Source organism: Cupressus sempervirens, chromosome 8 (assembly GCF_028749045.1).
Source record: "Cupressus sempervirens isolate cs-2001-9-10 chromosome 8, ASM2874904v1, whole genome shotgun sequence".
In the NCBI taxonomy this organism is placed as follows: domain Eukaryota; kingdom Viridiplantae; phylum Streptophyta; class Pinopsida; order Cupressales; family Cupressaceae; genus Cupressus; species Cupressus sempervirens.
In genome coordinates, this window is record NC_143125.1 from 87028598 (window position 1) to 87052341 (window position 23744).

Sequence of the window (23744 nt, forward strand, 5' to 3'; positions counted from 1 at the left end):
TTGTGCCAACACTTTTCCTGACACCTGAGATCTATCACCTTAGTACGTCTTTGTTGATATTGCTACTCCTGGTAATGAAAGTCTTGTTGACCCCCATTGAGGAATCTACTGTCTACTGCCTTCCCCCTCCATATTATGGTCCTCTATACGGCTGCCCTTCATGGTATGGACAACTGTATCTTCCCACTTACCAGTCATAGTTTGGACGCCTTCTTACATACTCATAGTACGAGCTTTTCTAGAGGCGTACTCTCCTTTGGTACGGCCCTCCTCTTGTTGTTTACCTACACAAGCCTCCTTCGTACTCCTAACTTCAGCACCCCTAATCTTTGCTTGGTGAATCTAGGCATACTTAGAGACCCTTCTTGGCAACAATCAGTAGAAAAGTGATATCTCCAGGCATGCCCTTCAGGTGGCTTAGATGAATTTCTTCATCCTAGGAATTTGAAGATGTGTCTATACTAGTCTCATCCTCCTCTGAACTATCCTCTCCAATCTCCTCCTAACTTGAGCTCTGAATAGATGCTGCTTGTACCAATTCCTGTCTTGGTTTCTTTTTCCTTGGCTATATTACACTCTGGCTAGAATATTTCATAGTCTCCCATTTACCAATGAAACAGACCGTTGAGGGAGCTTGTCTCATCTTCTAAGCACTCCCCATGACGGAGAACTCCTTCATCTAATTCCACTCCTTCCCCGTCTTCTCCCTCATCCTCGAAGTCAGATGCAAGTTCCTAGCTTACTAATTGGTTCTTTAAATCAATTGTGTACTTTCAGTCGTCTACTTCCATGGAAGGGGTATTTTTCTTCCAATTATGGGTGGCCTTTGATGTGACCAATCATCCTCTCCCCAACAATTCATCATCCCCTTTCTTCTCCAAGATAATCACCACCGAGACCAAGAAGAACTGTTGTGTTCCAATTACTACCTTTTTTCCCATCAGAGTTCCTATTGGCTTGATCACCCACCAGTTGGAATGTGAGTGGCCAGAGTGTAGGTTTCCCCAGTGCCTTCCAAGTCTACTCAAGCAGGATGTTCACGCCCAAACCTCCATCGGCAATAGTATTTGATAGTTTACATCCCATTATCTCCATTTCTACCACTGCAGGTGTCCTCCCCATTCCTATGGTGACCCGGGTGTTAGTCTCTTTTCTCCCTTGTACTTCCTCTTTCTTCTCCTCCTTGGAGGGTACTTATAATGTCCCCATCTCTTTAGCCTCTCAATAGATTTCTTAGCCTTTTGTCCTTTGAAGGCTAAGTGGAAATAATTAAATTGATTTTTTATAAAATCATTAAATACTTTTTTTTTTAAATTAAAAGAGATGACTTTATATTTAATTAATTTAATATTAGGGAATCGTCGAGAAGCACAGCTTGTCTATTGTTGGAAAGGAGGAAGCTTCCAGAATAGTGCGATAAGATAACACTTATGATTCTTCTAGAAGGGGGGGCAAGAATAATATAAATAGACGAGAGAGCCTCATGGGAAGGATCCGAATTTGTTATTGATATTTGCCTATGTATTTGTGGAGCCAAGGGCTTGCAGATAATCAATTTGTCTTTGGGAACCAAAACTCCCAATGATAGCAATTTTGAGGGGGTGAAACATCACCTGAATTATTGCCGATTGGAGGTGGTATTACAGTCACTTCATTGTGCCGAATTGTGGCCATGGGCCAGCTGTGAAGAGGAAAAATAAGTAGGGCATTAGCTACAGGAGCTTGTTGCAGGAACACTGTATTATCTTGTCATTAGGGCATAATACCTAGAGGATATTGATTGCATTGTTAGTAGAGACTCAAAGTGACTTCAAGAACCAGGTTTCTCTTGTTTATTCATGCATATTATATGCTACTACTGTAGGTGTTAGTCTTTATCAGAATTAAGCATTTATTTATATATATGATACCAGAGTTTGGATTTGATATTAGTTTGTATTCAGATCTTGTAAAGATGTCTTGGTTGTAGATGCATCCTTTTCTCTTAGTGCATTAACAGGTGAAAGGAAGGATTATATTCATTGTGCTTCTTGTAACCATTTATTACCAGTAGAAAATTAGGGTAATTTGTGATCAATTTGAGCAAGGCTCACTACAGTACTCCTTTGATACTTGCTTCTTGTGTTATTGCTACCTGCAACTAAGGTAGCATTTCTAATAGATCCGCAATTTTCACAGGAACGGTGATCTCTAGTACTTATTTTATGATTTTTACTACAAGTCAAGTGGGTGGAAGTTTGGTCGTAGTTGCCTTCCCTTCCTCTGTCATGTTACCTCGAATGTCCTATTTGGCTTCTTCAAATCTTTCTTTCTCCGTAGCTACATCTAGATATTTAAGTTTCCTGGTCGGCATTCTCGTAATGGCCAATACTTCACTTCTTGGTTCTGCAATGTCCGTCATGTTCACCCCTTTTTGTCTGGGTCAATTGGCATCCTCATGATTACTCAATTTGCACCATTTACACAACAATCCTCTATTCAGTCCTTCACCATTCTAGCAATCCCGAGAAAAATGCTCCCATTCATTGCAACGCCTACATTGAATCATGGGTCTTCCTTTGGAATCGTACTCAATTTCTCTCCTGGGTGAGTTATTATTGTTATTGCTATTCCTTCCCTGCCTATTGTTTCTATACCCTCCAAATGAGGCTTCTATATTTGTGTTTCATGGAGGGGTGGAAGGCAGTGTGGATTGTTCTCCTTGGGTAAAGAATACTTGCACATTTTGTGCCTTCAAATTGTAGGGACAATCTTTTATTGTGTGGCCCAACACCTGACAGATGTCGTAGAATGCTTTGCGCAGGCATGTCCCTTTTGTGTGTCCTTCCTTTTCGCAATTCATACACCTCAGTCTCTTCCCCTCTCTTTTCTCCTCCTTACTTTGTGTTACTTCCTTCATTAGCCTCATCATGTTTTTCCTTAGGGCTTGGATGGTTTTAGATTCATTCTCACTCTCCTCTAAACTTTCACTCCCGCTTCCATTTCTCTTAGCTTTGGAAGTTTTGTTCTCACTCTCTATATCCATTACAAAGGTGCAAGTGTCAGCAAAGGTTGATGGTGATACTATCTTCATTTTTCTTCTTAAGAACAAGTTAACCCTTCGATGAACCACCTCTTTTTTAGTTGATGGACAGGTTTGTTGTATAACTTCCCTATCAATTCCTCAGGTCTCCTTTTATATGCTCTAACAAATTCATTTCTCCCTTGCTGTGTAGTTATAAATTTGTGTGACTATCTCGTCATCATCCCGTAGAAGTCTAAATTCCTCCTCAAAGGCGGTACGAAGATCATTCCATGTGGTCTTCTTCACAACCTCCAGGTCTGTATACCAATCAATAGCTATACCTCTTAGCATGGCAAGGAATGCTTTTAACCATTCATCTGCATCATTTTCTTTATGGGCTTGCCATATGGTTATACGCATTTTACAATGACGCATGGAGTCCTCTGATCCTTCCCCAATAAATATAGGGAGTTATTGTTTGTCTAACACCATTCTCCTTCTGCTCTTCCCTCCTATCAAGACGCTCCCTCCTATGGGGACGCTCCCTCCTGCAAGGACATTGCCTCCTACCGAGAGCATTAGGATGCTACCTCCTATCAGGACGCCCCCTCCTCCCTCTTGTCAAGACGCTCCCTCCTTCCTATCGGGACACTCCCTCCCTTCAAGACGCTCCCTCCTATCAAGGCACTCCCTCCTACTGAGACGCTCCCTCCTGTCGAGCTCGATTCTTGGGTTCTTGGTCCACCAATATCTCCTTCCTCTTGTAATTCTCCTTTTGTCTGATTGGAGCTTTGCTCCTGTCGATGCTCTCTTCATGTAGGGGTTTTAGAATTTTTCCACCTTCCTTCCTAGTGCTTCCCAAATAGCCAAGTTAGCTATACGTTCTATTGCATTTTCAATCAACCTTTCTTCAAATTGATTTGCACTTTGAGAGTGGTTCACCAATCCCCTTAAGTGGCGACATCTTTCCTCCAATTGGTGGAGACACAAAGTCCGCAGGGTGGAGGGCGGACTACCCCTCAGTTTCTTCCTCTGGCACTCGCTTGGGATATTTATTTGGAAGCAAGGGCATGAATTGTTTTTGTCTGGTTATCTTCCTTGGACTGTCCCACTCATCAGTACTCATGAACTTCTTTCGGAAAACTATTGGAGCACTCGTTGTCTTCTCCGCTCTCTTTCCGTTTCAGCTCTTTCTTCTTCCACACGTACCAAATTTCTTGCTAATAGTCGAGGAATTTTTCCGAGTAAATCATACACCACTGGTGGTACCGAAAGTTCATCCCATACCATGCTCTCTTAAACTACTCTTTCAGGCTTCCCTCTGCATGAACTAGTCGACTGAAACTTCCCAGGCCACCACCAAATCTCATGTCACCTAATCATCTCTTGTTATTTCCTCCTCTTTTTCGTCACTATTTGTTACTTGTATTCATGGTAGGAATGGTCTTCCCCTCACTCCATCCTGTCTAGTCAATGACCTCCAAGTCCAGACTTGAGCAACAATGCCAAAATGTAGAATGTCTATCAATGCTCAAAATAGAGAATAATATAGCATGGATTTAATTGTACCAATCATGACATTCATTACCAGTACCAAAGTACCAAAATGGCAAGGAAATGTTATTACTTTATTGATTACCAAAAATATGAGTGCATCATCCATTTTGCAAAGTTCTTATATAATGGTCGATTGGTTAGGAAAACCAACAAACGCATCCCCTCACTTCCTAACTACCCAAACCCAACAAAGCTTAACTAGTTCTAATTACAACATTACTTTATTACGTACTACAATTATAAATTGTAAAATTGGTTTAAAAGTGTTGCAACACTAATTCACCCTCCCACGCCACCCCTCCCCACCTCCCAGTGGTGTTTGATCCTAACAAGCCTTGCCTAGATCTACTTAATTTTTTTCAAGTTTGGCTTCATGCACTACACAGACTACACACAAAGCTTTTGGGCCAGACACATTGCCAATAATCCCCAATTCCACTCGTTAGCAGAAAAAAAGTAATGGATCAGAATATGTATGTAATTACTAATAATGTATAGTTAGCAATGTTAACGGAAAAGCAAATAATATGGTGATTTTTCAATTAATTTCTAAGTTGAACATATATGATAAACTTATCAAAAAGAAGAGTTTCATATTAAAATTCATGGTTTTAATCATGACTATCGTAATTATAAAATACAAAAAATTATGATTAAAAAGATAAATTACAACATTTATAATTTGTTAATTTCCATGTTGTTATACTCATCCATTTCATATTTTTCTCTCTAATTTGCTTCCAATAACAATTGTGATCACATTGAAGTCCAATATTTTAGATTTGCACATCCATTATTTTGGATTAGTGGGAGCAGCACACTTTGAAGTGTTCAACTCAAGAATCTCTATTGAGATAGAATGCCTTTATATTGTAGTTCTCTAATGTAACTCAAAGTTGACCATGAAGATTTTTCTATGCGACTTATTCCAGCATAACACTAAGCTTGCTCAATCCAATGTCATTATTAGCGCCACTATTCTTAGTAACACTATTATCCTAGAGTTTGGAAAAAAGCGAATATCTATATTGAAGTGTCGTGTTTGAAACGTGAAGATTGATTGATTTATGTTACATTGACAAGGAAAAAGGGAATTTCAATTTGCATCAATAATGCAAAATCAGGATTGTGGACTAATACATTTTTGTCATGTCCCCATTTTGGAAGCAATTTGATTTAATTAATTTAATTAATTAGGTTGTCCAAAATAATGAATATTTTATGAGGATGACTAATTAATTATTTTAATTAAATAAATAAGTGGTATTAAGTTAATTATTTATAAAGTTATCAAATAAATAAATATTAAAAGGTAACTTTATATTTAATTAATTTAATAAAGTGACTTGAATTATAAAATATTTTATAAAGTCACTTAATAGATAAAATAAAATAATGTTCTAGAAGTTTCTGGAGAAAGTGGAGAAAAAAGAATAAATAGGCACCCCGGGCTTCATTCTGATCATCCAATTGTTTATTTCTCTCTTGACATCAAATTGTGATTCAGTCACAGTGTCTATTGTGGAGCCAAGTGGTTTCAGATAGTCAGTTGATCTTTGGGAACGAAAACTCCCTTGGATTTGCATAACTGAGGAAGTGAAATATCTTCTGAAGGGTTGCACATTTGGAGGTGATACTTCAGTCACTTCAACTAGGGCATCATTGGGCCTAAGGCCATTTTCAGCATTTCAGCATTTCAGGAGGTTTTTTTTAGCAGGGCTGAACTTATTGGAAGTCATTTCTAGCAGGTCCGCAGGCTGAAAAGCAGGCCGAAAAAGCAAAATCGATAAAAAAAAAGCAAGCCAAAAAAGCAAAACCGAAAAAAAGAGCAGGCCGAAAAGGCAGTCTGAAAGAGCAGCTCCGAAAAAAGCAATCCGAAAAAGCAGTTCAAAAAAGTAAAACGGAAAAAGCAAATCCGGAAAAAGCAAGTGGAAAAAGCAGATCGGAAAAAAAGCAAGCAAAAGGGGCAGCATTGAAGGAAAATATTACAGCCATCCACAATCAGGTTCTTCACTTCTCATTTGGCATATTTTCTGAGAAATGTAGGTTTTCAGCTGAGTACAAAATATAGCTTCAGCACTTCATTATTTCACCTTGTACTTGTCTTTGTTTGCCATTTGGCATTATTGGTATCAAAGGAAGGCTAGGATTTTGCAATTGAAAGAGCGTTGTAATTTGTAGACTATCTATATTGCAACCCTAGAGTTGATGATCAGCTTATTAGTTTGCATTCCAATTGTTTGACAAAATATCAATTGGCTGTAAGTTCTCTTTTTGGCATAAATAATGTTATAATTTTGCATACTAAGTGTTTATATTAATGACACTTGGTTATAAGTGCATTAATGCCATCCTAGGTTGCATCCAAAGTATTTGTCATAATTACTAGTTGTTGTAGCTGCATTTTGCAAGTAGTTTAAGTCACATATATGTATTGAATATTGCCAAAATTAGTTGCACATTCATATTAGGTCATTGTTTAGACAATCTGGAGTCTTTTTGTAAGCATTCTCTTTGATGCAAATCAAAGCAAGAGTCATTGCAGCAATCTGAAAAGTTATATCAGTCATATGACCCCTTGTATGCAAAGTGTTTGACAAAATTCTTCGAGCCTTCAATCAGCATTTTAAGGTCGGATTTGAGCAGGACCATTACAGTGCTATCAGAGCTTGCTTGCAAAGTGTTTGACGAAATGTCAAACAACTGAAGTATAAAGATTTTTGGTGTTTTAAGGAGTTATAACCTATTGGGGTTATTACAGTGGTATCAGAGCGGTTTTCTTGCCATCCTGTTGGGTGAGAACCGAATTACATGAGTGATCAGCACTCTACTTTATCCAGAATGGACAGGTATAGTACAGAGTCTTAGAGGGCACGATCTTGGACAATTGATAGACACAGTATCCAGAGTCAGAATAGTAGAAAGGATGGTTATTTAGACATTCGAGATGAACTTAGGAAAATAAGCCATAACATGTCTGAACTGTTGGTTAAGCACCACCGTATAATGAATGACATATTGTCCGACCTAACTAAGGTGGATAAGTTGACTGGATTTATATTTGGCAGATCTTCTCGCAAAGCACCAACTGATACAGTGAGGGATGTTACCAGGAACCTTAATGAGGAGTTTGAGAAACAAGCTTGCAACCAGGCAAAGGTTTCAGTTCAGCCACAGGAAGAAGTGGTGAAGGATATTACACTGATGGATAGTAACTGTCAACTTGATACTCAAGTTGAGACAATTGTATACAAGTTGCCAAAGGGTGATTTCTCAGGTACTCAGGATGGTTTGGTTCCAACAGGCAGTGACTACAACGTAGTGGGTTCAGATGATGATTATGAGGATGTTGTTGTGCATGATGGTGGTAGAAATGAAGAGACATTGAGCATTCATGACTTTGTTGAGAGAGAGTACCAGGCACAGTGAGATGCTTCGTCACATGAGGTTGAGGCTCATAGTACTTCACATGATTTGTCCAGCCAGCTGAAGGTGAGCGAAGACAGTATTGTGACTTCATTATCTCATCATGACAGGATGCGGGATATGATAGAAGATCACATACGGATGATTCAGTTACAGGGTAGACATAAGGGAGTTCAGGCAAAGTCTTCTTGTGTTGACTTACAGGTGAGTAGAGAAGGAATGGGAACGATGAAGTTGAGTTATTTACATCTTCTATCATCGTGACCATCTTCTTAGCCTTGTCGGAGACTATTCAGATGCCTTGAGGAGGAAGGAGGAGGAAGTTGACAAGCTTTCTTGCGAGCTTGAGGACACTTGAGCTTCTTTGGTGAATACTCCATTGGCATTACAGGACTGGGAGAGACATGGGGATAAGCATGGCATGGAGTTGAGTTTAGTTTCAACTTGCACTCCTGATACTCAGCTTTCTACGGCACGTAGATCATATGTGGTCGTTGATAATGTTGCGAGTTCATCTTGCATTCACATCCAAGATACAGGGACAATGTCAGATAGATATGTAGAGTTAGTTGGTATTGGTCATATTACTTAGGTGAGGAGTTTGCTTGAGTTACCAACTGATTCTAGTTTACGGATATGGACTCGAGATTGTTATATTGGCGTTTGGGATTCAGTTGACTGGAGATCTTTAACACTTTTTGGTAGCAGTGATTGTTTGGGTGCTATCATGGATTTGATTAGCAGATTGCACAATGTTGTCTTTTCTTGTGCCAACAGCTTGTCCAATGTTGGTATTAGTTTTTATACACCGGTGATGGGCTTTGTTCATATATCCAGTCGACCATTCTTGCTGGAATGTGTTGATGATCTTTCATATTTGGCAGTGTGTACAGATGAGTCCCAAGATCATATTGGCATTGATGACATCCAAGACGATGCAGTGGGCAATTTTGAAGACTTAGTTTCCTTGGCAGTTTCTTTTGGTACAGAGGAGTTGGACAGCAGTGCTACAGTTTTTGATACTCCGTATGTTGATATGAGCTTTGGAGTTGATTCGCAAGATATGGATGGTAATACTCTAGATACCAGTAACCTTGAGGATACTCCTTTAGACAGTGCGTCAGAGGAGGTTTGTAGGAGACAATCTAGCCAGTGCCATCATGTGTCTAGTCAGTTGAGAATTAGTGAGCGAGACATTGCTATCGCTTGCTAGCATTTCGATGCTGCTCGTCAGTTGTTAGCAGTTTATGGATGGGGTTCTCCTACTAGTGATGAGCAAGGAGGCAGTTATCTTTCCTTGATAGAGATCCACTCTTTATGGGAGGCTATTCGGATTTTGAGACAGAATTATATGCAATTGGTAGCCGACAAAAATTATCTTATAGAGTGGGGGAGTACAGCATACGATGCATTATTAGCCAAGGAAGATGAGGTGAGTGAGCTTACTCAGCAGCTCGAGGTGACTTCTGAGATTCTTGAGAGTACACAGTTGGCTTTCGAGGAGTCACAATTTCATTTGGCTAAGGTGACCGTGGAGTTAGAGTGACTGCAATCTTTACCAGATTCTGTACAGTCACAAGCTGTGGTGTCTGGTGATCCGAGGATGTCCATGGTCGAGATTGTCAAAGACAATGGAGATGGGGATGCATCCATCCTCGATACTAACATTGGCATATCGGGTTCGTTCCCACTAGAGCCAGGTTCAGTTGAGTTGGGTGTTGTAGCAGATTGTTGTGGTATGCCTGACATAGTGGTGGCCTCTAGTACTGATGGCACAGACACTAGAGATGTTGTATCAAAGATCATGTGTGATATTGGTGAGCCGGCAGTTGGCATGGTTCCTGCTAGTAATACTACTCCCTTGGCGATGTCTTCGAAGGTAGTAGTCAGTTCCAACTTGGTTAGTGATCGATTGCAGTTAGTTACATTTGGATTGCAGTCTGAGCCACTGACTAAGATTGGCGAATTCTATTGGCATTACACTGTGAGGTATGCTCATCAATTTACCTTGGATGACCATGTTGATGAGATGATGATACAAAGATGTACTTTGGTTCCTAGTGCTTGTCATCAGTTATGGGACGGTTTGATGCCTCGGGATGAGAGTTGTGATGGGCATGATATGGCGATAGGTTCTGCGGTTGACAGCTTGAAAATACATGACTTAGAGCATGAGTTTGGGAGTGATGCTTCAGTGGTTGTTGTTATTGATTCTACTCCTTTGGCTATGACATCACCTGGCTTAGCTGGTGATCAGTCACAGTGGGTTGTATCAGTTGTTCATGCTGAGTTGTTGACTGAGGTTGGTTCTTTTTATCAGCATTATACTGCAGGGTATGTACATCAGTTAGCATTTGATCCTTGTGTTGAGGAGTTGATGGCAGGCAAATTTGGTTTGGGTTCCATTTCTTGCTGTTTATCTTGTCATGTCTTTTCACCATCAGCGGTGCGTGGGAGTTATGGTTATGAGACAGTGGCCAGTGATCTGCAGAGTTGTGTTGATTGCAAGAGTTGTACAGTGTGTGGATTCTCCATACTTGGTACAGTTTCATTCGGGAGCGTTCACCATTGTTGCAGAGTTGGATTGTACATTCCGTATAGGCCAGTGGGATGCGTTGATGGTATTTACTATGTTGGCAGCTTGATTTGTCCACTTTACTTGGGTTCTGATGTTCTAAGAGTTTGTGTCTCATGGGTTTCTAACTGTGGCAGTTGTGATTTTGGAGTTTGGTTGAGCTGTAATTGTCAGTTTGATTATAGATTCCTCTTGGTTATATTGCAGAGGATATTGCAGGAGCCTATGTTAATTAACAGTGGTATAGTTCATGACTACATTTGGGATCCAGGCGGATTGATTGGTTTATTGTTCAGCCATTGCTTGGGGACAAGCAATTTCAAGAAGGGCAGACTGTCATGTCCCCATTTTGGAGGCAATTTGATTTAATTAATTTAATTAATTAGGTTGTCCAAAATAATGAATATTTTATGAGGATGACTAATTAATTATTTTAATTAAATAAATAAGTGGTATTAAGTTAATTATTTATAAAGTTATCAAATAAATAAACATTAAAAAGTAACTTTATATTTAAATAATTTAATAAAGTGACTTGAATTATACAATATTTTATAAAGTCACTTAATAGATAAAATAAAATAATGTTCTAGAAGTTTTTGGGGAAAGTGGAGAAAAAAGAATAAATAGGCACCCCGGGCTTCATTCTGATCATCCAGTTGTTTATTTCTCTCTTGACATCAAATTGTGATTCAGTCACATAGTCTATTGTGGAGCCAAGCGGTTTCAAATAGTCAGTTGATCTTTGGGAACGAAAACTCCCTTGGATTTGCATAACTGAGGAAGTGAAATATCTTCTGAAGGGTTGCACATTTGGAGGTGATACTTCAGTCACTTCAGCTAGGGCATCATTGGGTCTAAGGCCATTTTCAGCATTTCAGCATTTCAGGAGGTTTTTTTTAGCAGGGCCGAACTTATTGGAAGTCATTTCTAGCAGGTCCGCAGGCTGAAAAAGCAGTCTGAAAAAAGCAGGCCGAAAAAGCAAAACTGAAAAAAAAAAAGCAAGCCGAAAAGGCAGTCCGAAAAAGCAACTCCGAAAAAAGCAATCCAAAAAAGCAGTTTGAAAAAGTAAAACGGAAAAAGCAAATCCGGAAAAAGCAGATCGGAAAAAAAGCAAGTAGAAGGGACAGCATTGAAGGAAAATATTACAGCCATCCACAATCAGGTTCTTCACTTCTCATTTGGCATATTTTCTGAGAAATGTAGGTTTTCAGCTGAGTACAAAATATAGCTTCAGCACTTCATTATTTCACCTTGTACTTGTCTTTGTTTGTCATTTGGCATTATTGGTATAAAAGGAAGGCTAGGATTTTGCAATTGAAAGAGCGTTGTAATTTTTAGACTATCTATATTGCAACCCTAGAGTTGATGATCAGCTTATTAGTTTGCATTCCAATTGTTTGACAAAATATCAATTGGCTGTAAGTTCTCTTTTTGGCATAAAAAATGTTATAATTTTGCATACTAAGTGTTTATATTAATGACACTTGGTTGTAAGTGCATTGATGCCATCCTAGGTTGCGTCCAAAGTATTTGTCATAATTACTAGTTGTTGTAGCTGCATTTTGCAAGTAGTTTAAGTCACATATATGTATTGAATATTGCCAAAATTAGTTGCACATTCATATTAGGTCATTGTTTAGACAATCTGGAGTCTTTTTGTAAGCATTCTCTTTGATGCAAATCAAAACAAGAGTCGTTGCATCAATCTGAAAAGTTATATCAGTCATATGACCCCTTGTATGCAAAGTGTTTGACAAAATTCTTCGAACCTTCAATCAGCATTTTAAGGTCGGATTAGAGCAGGACCATTACAGTGGTATCAGACCTTGCTTGCAAAGTGTTTGACGAAATGTCAAACAACTGAAGTATAAAGATTTTTGGTGTTTGAAGGAGTTATAACCTGTTGGGGTTATTACAATTTTACATGCATCATGTACAAGTCATCATGTGAGTGAATAAAGTATCTCAAAACTACATAAACACGTGCAAAATACAAATCAATGAAAGAAAAATAAGCACATGCATCCCATGGTAGAATGTGTTGCTCAAAATTTAAAAACTCGGACTTGGACTCCACTTGGAAGCCCAAAATTTTTATTCAAACTTCGGACTCAAGATGGACTCGACAATATAGAAAATTGCATAATTACACAAAAAGGAAGAAATCAATGCATTTAGAGAGCATATAAAGTCTAATTTGTCTATCAATTTGTGCTAATTCAAATATTCAACATGTCGTGTGACCATCACTCACAAATTTTAAAATTTCAGTCACTGTGTCTGTTACATCCAGGTGCCAAAAGAGTCAATACTCAAAAGTCTTGGTGCAGGACTCAGACAAGCACTCTATGAGACTCGGACAAACTCAGCTTGGGATTTTGGTCAACTCAGCTCAGCCAGATAACAAAGACTCACAAACTTGGCAAATTTTCCCAAAAACTCGAGTATTCAAACTATGGTAAAGCTTAGGTATAGTTGTCGATAAATGCCGATTGTATCCTCCCTTTCAACCACTCTAAAGCTTCCTAGTGAAGGAGTTGAGCTGGCCATTTCTCCCAAAAGATGTATCTGTCTAGGAAACCATTACCATCCCAATTAAGGATCTCACAAGAGGCTGTTAGATCATGACATGAATCCCAAGGGGCATACTGGACCTTTCCCAACAATCTCCCCCTCAGCGTTACCCGAGGGGATTCGAAACTGTGATCATGCTTTGATGTCTAGGAAACCGTTACCATCCCAATTAAGGATCTCACAAGAGGCTGTTAGATCATGTCATGAATCCCAAGGGGCATACTGGACCTTTTGCAACAATCTCCCCCTCAGCGTTACTCGAGGGGATTCGAAACTGTGATCATGATTTGATACCACTTAAGGGAGTTGAGCTGGTCGTTTCTCCCAAAAGATGCATCTGTCCTGGAGACCACTACCAGCCCAGTTAAGGATCTCATAGGAGGCTTTTAGAACATGTCAAAAATCCCAAGGGGATATGTTTAACACTTACCAACACCTAGAAACTGTCTTAAACTGAGATTGAGTTAAGAAAAAGACAATTGCATTGGTCTTTTATCTATTCATGTTGTTGCTCTACAGGAGAGGAGGTAGAACTCAAAACATTAAAAGCAATGATCCAACATGCAAAGAGCTTCTATCATTAGCCGAACTATAACTTGGGAATAACAATATTCTTTAGCAAAGAAGAATATATTTTAAGGCTACTGTACTATGGTCTACTGTATTGCTTAAGCCAATCTTAATTCCCTCCATTTCAAAAGTCATCTCCACAGAAGTAACCTATAAAAGATGTCAAATAAGGTCTAAATAGCATTAGCAATCATGCTTTTCTTGCCAATAATATCTCTCTGTAACTTTGATGAGAATTGCTGAACTATGGCAAGCATGTGAAATTTGATATATTCGTTAGAATAATAATTAATTACTAACATGCAAGGCCCCACAGAACAAATTACAACAAAACATAAATGATAAAACCAGTAACAACTAACATTCTATGCATCAACTTCTAACCAAGGCCAGAACAAATTGAAAGCAACAACATTCAACTTAATATATGAAACTCAAAAGAGTCAAAATGATAAAAACAAAGATTCATAAACTTGATTCTAATTCACATCAAAAATTATTATCTTTCCAATGTACCTTCTGTAAAACTATATGTAATCCACATATTGACAATCACATTGCTTGATAGCAAAGATAAGATAAGAAGGTACAAAAGCAATAGGCATGGGAAGAGATTAATACCTTGAGAAAAGCTTTGCAACCTCTTCACATTCTCTTGGATTATAAAACCAAATCCCAATCACTTCTTGGTTTGCATTTCGATATAGTAAATAAGGAAGTTGTACCTCATATTCAAAATCGCTCAGCAGATCTTCCACCAAATTCTCTGATTGAAATGCATGAAAAACAAACTGTCATTGTTTATCTTAGTTTACTAACAATGCAACACATGACAAAACAAAACAATTTCTGCTAGCATGCCTAATTTTCAAAATAAACTCCGCTGATGAGAATAAAAAAACTAATTGTCAACTTGTGCAATCGCTTCGATGTTTAGTGGGCCCAAGCATATTCTCCCCTGCATTATCCTATAAAATCACTCACTTTATGCCAGATTAATGAAATTAACCCAGTTGGTGACTCTGTTAAACAAGCAAGTTGTTTAAACATCTGCCTTAAACAAGTGCAAAAGAAACAAGCAGGGACAAAATCAATCAGACTGAAACCCTAAAGCAGACAAAAAAAATCTCATAACTTCACTACAAGAAATATGAACTAGAAAATATTCAGGATTTCCATGAATATGTTAGATTTCAAAATAAGTAGAAGATGCACCAATGAGATAAAACTGGAGAGAAGGGAGACTGACAAAATGAAGTGTATTAATGAACGTACATGTTGCGATTAGGATAAAAGTATGGTAACCAGCATCTGAAATAGATTAATCAATTCATCAAACAAAAAAGATGAGCTACTTCACCAGATGAGTTTAGCTAATCTAATACCAGATGATTAGGGTCCTTTATCAGCCAAAATGGAAATATAGTGAAGGCAAATGGAAAACTACCATCTATCACCTGCCTCGCATAGTCACGGTGGAGAGATATTTCACAATTCCCTTTGCAAGCATTGAGCACATGCAAAGGCTAGAAAGTAGATACTTAAATTGACATGCAAGGATCGCGAGGTGGTATTCTGAGGGGTAATTTTGAAATTAAAGCTTAAGAAAGTCTTCAAAACCCATTGTTGTCTTCTTTTGTATACTATCCAATGGGTGCGAGTTGATTAGTTTCTAGTTGTTGAGCACAAATATCAGGTTATATCTTCCCTTTGTTTGTGGGGGTTTTCCTTGATTTGGGTGAGGACAAGGAAATGGTTAGAAAATTCGTTACAGTATTGATCAAAAAGCATATTCTGGCAGAAACATGTTGTTGCAAGTTGTGGCTCCGGGACTATGCAATCTATTAACCCTGCAATGGAGAACAGAAGGTGCTGCAAAGCCAAGAAAGGTTGACTTACAGAACAAGTCTTGAGATTCATGGAGGAGCCTGGGATAAAATGGATTCTATTGATCAATAGCTCTAATGAGGTGCGCAACTAGTGTCTAGGTACTGCTTTGCTAGGCATTAATAAAATGTTCCGAAACAAAAGAAAACAACATTTTGTGATAAAAACAATTTTGTAATAATGAGAACATTTTGTTTAGAAGTACAAAACTGAATCTCTGATATTATCAAGCAAACTAAAAAGTATTTTTATTTTTATATTTTTAATCAGAAGGAAGCAGAGCCCCAGAATCATAGTTTAATTATCAAAAAAATTATGCAATAAGTATTTTAACATTAAAATTCAGATAATTAAAAAATTAGAATTATGCTCTTCAAACTTAATCACAATTGTTTTCAAATTTTCTCATTTAAAAAACTTGTTCCAATTGTTTCTCTGTGCCAAATTGGAGTCAAACTGGGTTCGAACCCAGGCGAAACCACCTTCAAATTTTTGAAACCGCAGTCAACTCGGCCCCGCAGACGGCTGGAAAAGTGTTTTATTAGCAAATTTTAATTGTTTTTTGGCGTCCATAAAATGTAAAAGTTGCTATGAATTGCTTTTGTGCCCTCTCATTGTCATTTTATGTTTCTAAACAGGTCTTAAGGGAGAGCACATTAGTTTTTGAGCAAGCATCCGGTTGTGCAAGGAGTTTGAAGATTGATTTGTTGGTGTTCTTCAAGTGTTTGTGCATCATTCATACACATTTGCAAGCTTGCAATGGCTGGAAAAGGTAAGATCTTGATTCTTATTCCATTTGCTATTGTTTTTGTTCTAGATTTTTCATTTTTCCATTTCTCTTTCAATCTTCACATGTTCTTTTGAATTTTTTCCATTATTCCAAAATTTGTCATTTTCTTGCATATAAATTATGAACATGTATCTAATTTCTTGCAATAGGGAAAGGAATGTCATCTACCTCTTCATCAATAGGCAACACCGAACAAAGAATGGAACCCAACTCTGATTCTCCTCCATGGAAGTATGTAGACATTTTAAAACCCCTTCTAGGAGGTGGTGCATTCCATTGGAGGTGTCGGGGATGTGGTGTAGAAAGAAATAGTTCTTGTTATCGTGTGGTAGGTCATTTATGTGGTTACACTAGAAGAGGAGTCAAGAAATGCCCCAGCAAAAAAGGTGCCCCTATTTCAAATCAAAATGTGTTAAAATATATTGAAGAGCATGAGGCAGTAGAAGAGAGAAAAGGACACAAGGCAATAGAACACAATAGCAATGCCAATAAAAGTAAAAGAGCAAAGGGAATGCAGTCCCCCCCAGATGTTATAGTACAAGACCACCCCTTCTTTAGTACTGCAACGGACACTGACACTAAATCTGTCCCCTTGTACACAAAAGAAAGGGGCCACTAGAAACTGCTTTTCAAAATAAGGGTCGAGAAATTGTTAACATTAAGGTGGGAAGATGCCTATATGCAAATGGGTTGTCCTTTCATGTTGTTCGCTCTCCATTTTGGAAGGACATGTTGAGGGGTGCCAATGAAGCTCCAAAAAGGTATTGTGGCCCTGGGTATGAGAAAGTGTGCACCACCTTGTTGGATGACGAGGTCCAACAAACTAAAAATCGATTGAAGCCCATAAGGGACTCATGGGTTGAGACAAGGGTGACAATTGTTTCAAATGGCTGGAAGGATTCCAGGAACCGTCCCTTGATCAATGTCCTTGCGGTGTCCCCTAAAGGGGCAATGTTTCTGAAAGTGGTGGATTGTGAGGGCAAAGTAAAAGATGGGTCATTTATTGTTGATATCCTAATTGGGGCCATTGAACAAGTGGGTGCAAGAAACGTTGTCCAAGTCATAATGAACAACGTCAAGAATTGTAGAGCAGCAGGTTTGTTGGTTGAATCACGATATAAACATATCTTTTGGACACCTTGTGCAGTCCATTCACTTGATCTTATGTTACAAAAGATTGGGAACCAAATTGAGTGGATAAAAACAATGTATGAAGAGGCTGCAGACATACAAATGTTTGTCACAAACCACCACATGACTCAATCACTTTTCAGGAACTACTCAAAATTGGAGCTATTGAAGGCAAATGAACTTGAACTCAAGTTAGTAATTTAATTTTTAATATTTGACAATTTCTGATTTTTCATATTTTACTTGTGGAATGTGTATACTTTTCTAAAATATGTATCTAATAGTTCTTGTTTTTTGCTCTAATTTATGTCATAAGTTGCTGAGACCCGTTTTGCATCACATATAATCATCTTAAGACGACTTGTGCAAGTGAAAGATGCACTTCAAAGTATGGTAATCAGCCATAATTGGGGTGTATGGAAGCAAAAGAACATTGAAAGGGCAAACAAAATAAAGGATAGGCTATTGGCTGAGTCATGGTGGGAACGTGTGGAATATCTCCTTAAGATCACCAAGCCCATTATGAGCATGCTTAGGTACACTGCCATGGATAGGCCTTGCCTTGGAGAGATCTATGATGGCATAGACTCAATGATTGAGAAGATCGAGCAAGTTATAAATAAGAAGGAGCAAGATCTGCAAGAGAGCTTTTTCAAACAAGTGCAAAAAATTATTAATGCAAGATGGAACAAAATGACCACTCCATTACATTTCTTGCCTATGTCTTCACCCCCAAATACTATAGCTCACAATATTGTGATCTACTAGGAAGGTTGCCACCATATAGAGATATGGAAGTGTTTGACGGGTATCAGGCAGCATTTAGAAGAATATTTCCTGATGATGATATGAGAGATGTAATCATGGATGAGTTCATAGAGTTTGTCAATGCTAGAGGTCTAAGTAATGATGCTCTTCGTCATCGGTTCAAGAAGGATGTTCATGGTTGGTGGTACCTCCATGGCCATAAATTCCAAACATTACAACCCATGGCAATCAAAGTTATATCACAAGTAAGTTTTTTTTTTTTAAATTAGCTCACTTTGTCTTCAAAAGAATCATGACTAGAAAGTGATTTTAAATTTTTTATAAGATTGAATTAATTATTTTTTAATTGCTTATGCTATGTTGTCTTTATATGTTGCTAGTTCTTCTGCATCATAAAGAAATTGGAGCACCTATTCTTTCATCCACTCGGTGAAGCACAATAGGTTGCAATCAAAAAAAGCAAAGAACTTGGTATTTGAGCATAACAACTTGTGTCTTCTTAAGCACAAGAGTCAAGAATACAAAGAAGGGGAGACAAAGAAGTGGGATGTAAGTGCAAAGATTGCGGACTTGGATGCTTCCTACTCGGCTTACAGTTGATGATTTTGATGACTTCGATGTCAATACCATTGTTGATTCTGATGCTGATCCCATTGGCCGTAGCACAAGTAATACTAGAGAAGAAGAAGATGAATATGAAGAAGAAGATGAAGATTGAAGAACTTAGAATTGAGAATATTAATAGATTTTCATTCCATTAGTTAAACAATGAACGTGATACAATGATACTTTTACTTGGTATTTTAAATGTTTTGAATCTTTGATGTTAAAGTTGATTGAACTATGTTACTATATGATGGTATGATCACTGTAATTACAAGTTTGATTGTTTATGGTGTTTTAAAGTTTTTGTTGTTTGAATGTGTTTATGCTACTATGCTACATTCTAATTTTAACTCATGCTTCATAAAAATGCATATATATATATGCTACTATGCTACATTCTAATTTTAACTCATGCTTCATATATATATATATATATATATATATATAATAATTTTTACATGTTTTTGTACAAATGAACCCAAACCCCTTTCCAAAATTTTGTCGAACTTGCTAACCAGTTCCCGAACTTCAAACTTGGAACCAAACCCGAACTAGCAACTTAGGTTCACAGTTATAAATGTATAAGTTATCCATTTTTTTATTAAGATTTGAAGTCTGCTATAGAACAAATGTTCCATAAAAAAAACAGTTGAGGGAGACTCTAAAGTATGCAATTTTCTCAAAACAATAGAATAGGAGGGGAATATTTGTAATTCAAATAATATAAATGTCTCACAGTCAAAGTTGATGAAACTCTTAGAATTTGCTTTTGGAAATTTTGATGAGTTTAAGTACATTTTAAAGGAAAATCCAACTAGTATATGTTGAGTTATGCTGACTGGCGAATACTTTTTTTTCCTAAATTTGTCACCAGTTAGCCAACTGGCAAAAGAAAAAACACTGATAAAATACAGGTACCTAATTAAACTGCTTTCTCCAGAAGCAGACGGACTATCTTCAGTTAGTATTTTAAATTATGCTAGTTGGCAATAATAATTATTTTTAAACCTGTCAAAGTTAGCCAGCTGACTAAAAATGGAAAAAGACTTATACTATTCTGTCATTATTCCCTTAGATTGGTCAACATCTCAAAAGGAATTTGAAGTCCTCATGCCAAAGCCCACAATTTCCATAGTCGCGGAAAGACAAACTCATATGCTAGAGAGACAAAATTAAAAAAGCCCACTTCAAAATATAGAACAAAATACCCAAAAAAACATACCAGTACTACGTCGATTCATAACAATGAATTGAAACCGTGGTTGGGTCCTCCTGTGAACAAATGACAGTTTATTTGTTACGCAGGATCTATCGTTACAATTAGAATTTTATTAACAGAAACTGGAACTCATTATGCCGTAGGAATATTAAAATCATAAATTGGTGCCAAATGAGTACAAAAATAAAAATATAACCTCTTGACAACAAATAGAGATCCCTCCACATCTTTTCGACTCTGCACAAACAAATTACAAAATTCAATAAGCAGTCAGAATCATTATTGTTCAAGTTGGGAAAGTGACCGGGAATAAGATGTGTACGGTTCAGCGAAAACTGGGATCAGATTGAGTGATCAATCAATGCTCTTTCACAGCAAAGCAAAGTTGCATGGACATGGATAAGGATATAGTTTCAGATGTGGATAAAACCATTTTTAAGCCGCCTGATATGGATATGGCTGGATACGACATTCATAAAAAACAAATATGCATATATTTAACATAATTTTCTAAGTTACGAGAGGAATTTATCATTACTTTAAAGATACATAACTGCTACATAAATAATTATGATTTGATTTAACAATTTATAATATACAAAAAAATACATAAAAACCAGGACCTATGTTAAATAATACACTAATGACATCTAAATCTATAAAAAGATAAAATAAAGTTAAATATAAAAAATAAATAAAAAGGAAAACATCTAGAATTTAAATATTTAAAAAAATAGAACTATAAATATAACAAACTAGATAAACAATAATAATCTGTACTTTAAAAATTAAATTTCACAACAAAAACCAAACATTGCATGAATGAAGCTTTACAATTTAAGTTTAAGAAGGTTCATGTCAAATGTCTAAAACCAAATAACAGTTTTTGGGCATATTTGGATATGGTATCCAGTGTGTATTCAAGTTGTTTCCTATCGGATATGGCAGTATGTGTGCACAGGAAAGAGCATGGGTGCATCTGACCACTCAGCAACAAAGATCTATGTTCAAATCCACATTCGACATGTTTAATTAAGTGTAAAATTAAACGTAAATTTGTGGAACCCAATCCTGAGTGCCATGTATTCTGTTATAAATATTCCATCATTATTACTTAGGTTAGGCAAAGTTTATTTGATAATCTATCATATTAGTGGTACGAATATTGAGTTGTTGAGTTGTTAAAACAACTCAATATAATAAGGGAACTTGTTTGGAAAATTATCTACGTAATAGGATATAATAATCTTATACATATGGATGTAATTTGTATCATGGGAAGGGGTGAAAAAAAAAGATTATTATTGGTGGAAACCAATCGTTAGTCCCACATTCAAGTATAGTCAATATTAAGGGTAATTGAGAATAACTTATGATTAATTTAACTCGGCAATGGTGGAAAATTGAAAAGAAAATTTATTCAAGATATAAAAAATATATTTAGTAGGTTGAGTAGAATACTTGAACACAATATTTTTCTCTAATGAGGCCAGACCAAAAAAATCAATGGAATTTCATCAAAAATACCAAGAAAATCAATGGAATTTCATCAAAAATACAGAAGTACAAGCTCCTTATGACATGTCCAATCCTGAATTTTGTGTGCTCAAACAAAACTGATATTAAAACAACCCTGGAATTTAAAGATGAGGATAGTGTGCAGAGACAAAAACTTCAAAGGCAAATACCAGAGACAAATTTATCTCATTGACATAACAGAACTCCAACACCAAACATGTTTTATTATGAGGACTTGCTAAGTGTTAAAATTTCAATTTGAATAAATTGTAGCATCCAATCCTATAAGCCTTGTGCTTGAGAATAAGTCATGTTAACAATAAACAAGAATATAAGATCAACACCAAACAAAACTGTCAGAAGCCAATGCAAAGTAAATCAACAGGAAAGATTGAAGCTCAAATCCCTTAAATGACAATAATGAATGTCAAATTGACTGTAAATTATGGTTTCCACTCCTAACAGCTGAGACCAATTATAACCAATTGATATTAGGACTGGCAAAGCTGCACAGAGATAAAAATTAAAGCAACTAACAATGACAGATCTTATTAATACTCTGAGAAAAGCGCTCCAGAGCTGTACATGTTTTGCTCTAATTAGTTGAGACAAGTTGCAAGCCCTAATTAGCTCAGACTTTGATGGAATCGATACCAGTCTGTCATGTAAAACATCATGTTTGAATTCCTTGAAGAAAAGTTAAAGTACAAAATTGGCAGTAAATTGCAGCATTGAATGCCACAATACATGCACTCTAGAGAGGAAATTTAGAATTCTTAAAACAATAGGAATTTGACCTACCATAGCCATGGGCATATAAAAAAAATTAGAAAGCAAAAACTAATTTAGCAGGAAAAGGTAAAACCCTCCTATATAAAAACATTTCAATCTTATAAGCTAGCCAAGGATAAATGAGCTCTCTCCTCGGCAAAATCCATTTTTAAAGTCCTGCTGTTGGCCCAAGCCAGTTAAAAAAGATTTTTCAAGTTTCTTATCCATCCCCAGGTCACAGGAACCACAGGGTTTCACACAAACATTTAAAGTTTAAAATTGAGAATACTTGATATCAGGATGCATAAGCTATAAATGTGATCAACATCAAGCATCAAATTATATGAGATCTGGTAGCCAAAACAATGCCCTCAATCTAAGGAGGTAAAAACGAATTTTAGTAGACATAATAAAAAGTTACAATTGGGTAAATACTGCATTTAATAAGCTGAGCACCAAATGGAATGACCTTGAATAAAAAAAGTAAGTTGGTTTGCAAAGAAGATACCCAAGGTCAAACTCAAGTAGAGTTGAAATTGGATAAAACGACACATTTGACAAGGTGAAAAATGAATTGAATGAGGTCAGATAGCAAACATTAACCAGCTATTAAAATGAAGAACCAAATTCAAATCCTATTGATGTAGGAGATTCCCCTAGCATACTCAAAACACATGCTCTATTACACAATATGAGGGTTACACCACCCGGCATATACATACTACAAGCATAACAAAGAGAGTAAATCATTAAATTGCAAGAAATAGCTTGCCTTTGATTTCTCACTGATATGAAAACTCATGCATGCTTATTCTATTTCAATAAAATGAGCTATGCACTCTACAGTTACAATATATTAGCCACTTAGGCTTTACAAATTTGCCAGATAGAGCTACACTCTTTATCTATGAAGAGAAGAACAACTCTGAATCAATAACCTCCAGCCCAAGCCTCCCCATTATAGAATCCTTGTCTCTTGGGAATCCCACCCCCCTCTTGATCAACATCACATGGTTATCAATAAAAGCAAGACAAAGCTAATAGATTACCTTTCAGCTTCCCGATGAGGCCACCTAAAGAATGTCTTTTGAATTGTCTTGAGTGGGTGCCTGAAAAGGTGTATTTTCCAATTTTATGTAACCATTCAATAAATATGAGTCCATGACACTTCCCCTTGTTCCACATCAAAAATTAATATTTCTATGATTTTGGCAATAGAAATGAACATGATAGGAAAAGGTGTCCCTTATTGAAAAATACAATTGGCTTTACACATAGGCCACAAATATTAAATATTTTCAACCTCTTACGTCATATTGGAGACTTTCTTAGGCACATGGAGACC

General features: G+C 37.0%; 1 protein-coding gene across 2 annotated transcripts in view; it reads right to left on the reverse strand.

Annotated features, from left to right (window-relative positions):
* LOC149541759 (mRNA-decapping enzyme-like protein) overlaps positions 1–23744 on the reverse strand; it is a 101085-nt gene that overhangs the window by 73793 nt on the left and 3548 nt on the right. For both annotated transcript variants that reach the window (XM_089796871.1, XM_089796870.1), the window contains exons 2-4: positions 20307–20347; positions 20114–20163; positions 14331–14475 (exon numbers count right to left, since the gene is read on the reverse strand). In XM_089796871.1, coding sequence (XP_089652997.1) covers positions 14331–14475; positions 20114–20163; positions 20307–20347 — 236 coding nt within the window. The remainder of the gene's footprint in view (positions 1–14330; positions 14476–20113; positions 20164–20306; positions 20348–23744) is intronic.